This window comes from Orycteropus afer, unplaced genomic scaffold, assembly GCF_000298275.1.
Source record: "Orycteropus afer afer isolate SDZICR_OR568_19922 unplaced genomic scaffold, OryAfe1.0 scaffold00132, whole genome shotgun sequence".
In the NCBI taxonomy this organism is placed as follows: domain Eukaryota; kingdom Metazoa; phylum Chordata; class Mammalia; order Tubulidentata; family Orycteropodidae; genus Orycteropus; species Orycteropus afer.
In genome coordinates, this window is record NW_006921719.1 from 3,978,283 (window position 1) to 3,983,043 (window position 4,761).

The 4,761-nt window shown below is 40.1% G+C and overlaps 1 protein-coding gene across 1 annotated transcript in view; it reads right to left on the reverse strand.

Annotated features, from left to right (window-relative positions):
- SH3GL3 (SH3 domain containing GRB2 like 3, endophilin A3) overlaps window positions 1–4,761 on the reverse strand; it is an 80,861-nt gene that overhangs the window by 24,942 nt on the left and 51,158 nt on the right. The window contains exon 7 of the mRNA XM_007945101.2: window positions 1,145–1,254. Within this exon, the coding sequence (XP_007943292.2) occupies window positions 1,145–1,254 (110 nt within the window). The remainder of the gene's footprint in view (window positions 1–1,144; window positions 1,255–4,761) is intronic.

The following is a 4,761-nucleotide window of genomic DNA, read 5'->3' on the forward strand; positions in this document are numbered from 1 at the left end:
CGCTATGAGTCAGGTCTGACTTGACGGCACATAACAACAACAACAACAACAACAACAACAACAGAGGTCCTGGGAGGACAGGCCTGGTGATGTGCTTCTGAAAGGTCACAGCCTGGAAAACCCTATGGAGCAGTTACTCTGAACACATGAGGTTGCCATGAGTCAGAATTGACTTGATGCATCCAACAACAACATATACATATATAAATATATGTATTGTATATGTTCATAGCATATGATTTCATATATACATATAAATGTGTGTGTGTGTGTGTGTGTGTGTGAAGACTATGAAATTGTTAAGAATAGTAAGATAGATTTGTATGTATGACATGGAAAGATCTCCAAGAAACACATTTTAAAAAAAGGCAAGCAGCAGAACAATATACTATGATCCTGCGATTAAAAAATAATCTAAGATTTTTTTCTTTGGTGGCATAGTGCCTGAGGCATTTGACTGCTAACCAGAAGGTGGTGGTTCAAACCCACCAGCCACTCCTCGGAAGGAAGACTGAGCAATCTACTTCCGTAAAGACCTAACACCTCAGAAACCCAACAGGAGTTGCTATGAGTCAGAATCGACTTGATAGGAGTGAGTTTAGTTTTGGATCTCTAGGGAGGAGACTTGGATGAAGTGGGGAATCACAGGAGACTATAGCAAGATTTATATCATTTGAATATATATTTTTTGCTTCGATGATTTTACTCAAGAATATATTCACATGTCATTTGTATAATTAAAAATAGTGATACAGCAAAAAAAAAAAAAATGATACAGCACTTAACACAATGCCTAGCATATCGCAGATGCTCAACAAATGTTTTCCTTTTGGAAAATAATAAAATATTTTGAAAGGGTTAAAATTTTAAATATAAAGGATAATGGAACAGGTTCTATGGCCAAGGTTAAACACATTAGAAGGCAAGAAGTTACAGAATTCTTCCTGATTTTCAAATACTGATTTAAGTATCTGAAACCAAGAAGCAGGGAAAAGGAACATTATTGGGAACAAAAGATTCACTGAACAACCAAAGAAATGAGTCCCAACACATTCACATAGGAAGACCCACAAACAGTAAGCAAATGCTTCTAGAAGTGCCTTTTTGAAGGGCACACATAGGGCCCATGAAATGGCCATCTCACCTGTTGTCTTTGTTGAAGAAGTGGCAGAAATCCCATTGTGCTCACTAGAACTCCTTTTTATGGGCCTTGCCTGGTATTCTCGCTTGGGGATCTCTGATGCAGCTGATATTCTGTAACACATGTTTTAAGATGAGTCAGACACCTGGTAAAGAAAGCAATGCTTCTAAACATACATGAACTCTGCTACAGACACAAACTTGGGTCATAGGCAGTTATCATGAAGGAGATTTTTTTTTTTTTTTTTTAATTACGCTTTGGATATAGATTTACAGAGCAAATTTGTTTTACATTCAACAGTTTGTGCACATTTGATTTCCTGCCCGGAATACCATCCCAACCATAACAAACTCTCCTCCTCTCCCATCCCTGTGACTACCCTCTACCTGTGCCCTATTAACTATGCATTCCTATCTGTCCAGCTTTCCCTCTATGTGAATGCTGCCCCTCTGGGATCTCACGACTGATTGATCTAAGGGGTACATATCCTTAGAGTAGGTAGGTGCATTGCCCTGGGGTAGGTGTTCTGCATGTAAATCTTTCTACTGTTGGGCTGAGAGCGAATCCATGGGAGTGAGTCCATTTCTGGTCCTGAAGGGTAACTCAGGGCCATAGTCTTGGGGGTGCCATCAGACTCTATTCAACCAGTAATTCTGTTCATTTTTGTGTTTTTTGAATTTTGTCCCACATTTTTCTTCTCACTCTATCCAAGATCTCCAGTTTTGACCCCTTTCCAAATGGTTGGCATTGGTAGCTGGGCACCATCTAGTTCTTCTGGTCTCAGGGTCATGAAGGCTGAGGTCCTCATGGTCCATCTTATCCTTGGACTAATTGTTTCCAAATGCCTTTGATTTTCTTCACTCTTCTTTGCTTCAGATGAGAGGAGACCAATAGTTGCAACTTAGATGGTTTCTCAAAAGCTTTTAGGAACCAAGTCGCTGCTCACCAAAGTAGGTGGTAGAACAAGAATTTTATGTACTATGTTGTGCCAATTGAGCATTATGTCCCCTGAGACTATGGTTCCAAGTCAGCAGGCTCAGTGATTCTCTATCTCAAGGTGTTTGGTTGTCTCTGAGAAGTTACTCCAACTCTGCCCTCTGTTGCTTCTGTAACGTGTGTGGCTAATTTTGTAGCACAAGTGCATATGTGAAATTATCTTCAGCTAAAGCTATCCTTGGTCTAGGGTATATTCCTGTTCACTGACCCCCACCTGATCTCCTCACCTATCTATGCATTTATCCGTAGCCTGGTGTTTGGTGTTAGTGGTAATGCAGTATTGTGCATATATATTTGCCTCTGTTGTCTATATCTTATGTGCACATTTAGGCGTTCTTCCTTTCCCCAGTGTCATCATGCTGGTCACAGACTCTTTCCACACTATCCTTCCCCTCACCCAAATCAACCCCTACTAGTCCAAAATTTTCCTTCCCATGAACAGTAAGCAATAAAGTGAGTTTCCTTCCCTAAGTAAACCTTTCCTTGACTTTTTACAGTAATGGGCTCATACAATATTTGTCCTTTGGAGATTGACTTATTTCACTCAGCATAATGTCCTCCAGGTTTATCCACATTGTGAGATTATTCACGTATCCTTCATTGTTCTTTAATGTAGCATAGATTCCTTTGTGTGACTGTACCATAGTTTGGTTATCCATTAATCTGTTGATGGGCATTTAGGTTGTTTCTATCTCTTTGCTATAGTAAATTGTGCTGCGATGAACATGGGTGTGCATATGTGTATTTATGTGCTGTCTCTCACTTCTTTAGGATATATTCCTTTCAATGGAATTAGGAATTCCTGGATCAAATGGTATTTCTATTTTCAGTTTTTTAAGTAAACACCATACCATTTTCCATAATGGTTGTACCATTTTGCAGTCCCACCAGCAGTGTATGAGAGTTCCAATCTCTCTGCAACCTCACCAGCATTTGTTATTTTCTGTCTTGCTGAACTTTGCTATTTTGCTGGGGTGAGATGATATCTCATTGTTGTTTTGATTTGCATCTCTTTAATGGCTAATGATCATGAGTATTTCCTCATATGTTTGTTGGCCACCAATATATCTTCTTTAGCGAAGTGTCTGTTCATGTTCCTTGCTCATTTTTGAATTGTGTGGTTTGTCTTTTTGATGGTGAGGTGTTGACGTTTTCTATAAATTTTGGAGATATCTTCGTCAGATATGTCATAGCCAAATATGTTTGCTCAATGTGTAGGTTCTCTTTTTACCCTTTTGGAGAAGTCTTTTGATGTACACAAGAATTTAATTTTTAAAAGGTCCCAGTCATCAAACTACTCATTCGGTGCATTTTGGGTTATGCTTGATAGTCTATTTATGCTGTAGATTAAGGTCCCTAGAATTGCCTCTATTTTATCTTTGATGAGCATTATAGTTTTGGGTTTTACATTTAAATCCTTGGTCCAATGTGAGTTCATTTTTGTGTATGGGAAGAGGTAGAGGTCTTGTTTCATTTTTCTGCAAGTGGATATCCAATTCTGCCAGCAACATTTGTTAAAGAGGGTATCTCTTCCCCGTTTAATGGGTTTTGGCCCTTTGTCAAAGATCAGTGTCCATAGATACATGGGTCTATTTCTGGGTTTTCAATTCTGTTCCATTGGTCCATGTGTCTATCATTGTACCAATATTGTGCTATTTTGACTACTGTGGCTGTACAGTAGGTTTTAAGATCCAGGAATGTGAGACCTCCTACTTTGATTTTCTTCTTCAGCAGTGCTTTGCTTATCTGAGGTCTTTTTCCTTTCTTTATGAAGTTAATAACTGGTTTTCCCATGTCCTTAAAAAATGTTGATGATATCTGGATCGGGATTGCATTGAATGTGTAGATTGATTTGGGTAATATTGACAATTTCAATGACTATTTCAGATGCCAGACTAGGTTCTGGCAAGATGGCAGACTAGGAAGAAAGACTGCACAGACCCTTTTCAACAAAGAAAAGGGAAACCAATTAACACAGACACAGGAGATAATCCTGAACCCCTGAGCCTTGAAGGGAAGGACATAAAAGTGGACTAAACCCCAACTAGCAGAATAATTTGCATGAAAATACCAAAAAAAGGAGACATACGGAGCTGTGGTCTGGCAGCGATCCTGAGCAGTCCTGATGGCACAGACAGTTTGGAGATTCCCAAGTGCTGGTAGGACTTAAGAATTAATCTAAAAATCAGCCCTGCTAGCCAGGGACTGCATGGAGGACTGCTCTGGTGGCAGGGGAATAAATGGAGAAGGTGAAGAGAAAGGCGGGCTGAGCTGTGGACTTTTGCCGGTCAAGAGGACACTGCTATTTTGAAGGTCTAAAAGTGGCTTGACTATTTTGGATATTTAAAGAGACAGCGCTCTCACAGACTCCTGGGGCTTAAGAACACTTTCTGCTTTCCAGAAACCCCAAGAACCCTCTGGACCTGCAAGACTGAAAAGGTACGACATTCTTCTTGTTACTCTTATACCCCACACCCGCTTGGTGAATGGAGGTGCGGCCATCCCCCACTCCCACCTACCCTCTGGGCCCACAGGAACTCCATCACAGTCTGTGTGCTCAGACGGAGCCTGGGTGCCTTGCCCTGTCCGTTTTTTTTTTCTCTTTTTTTTATTTTTATTTTTTT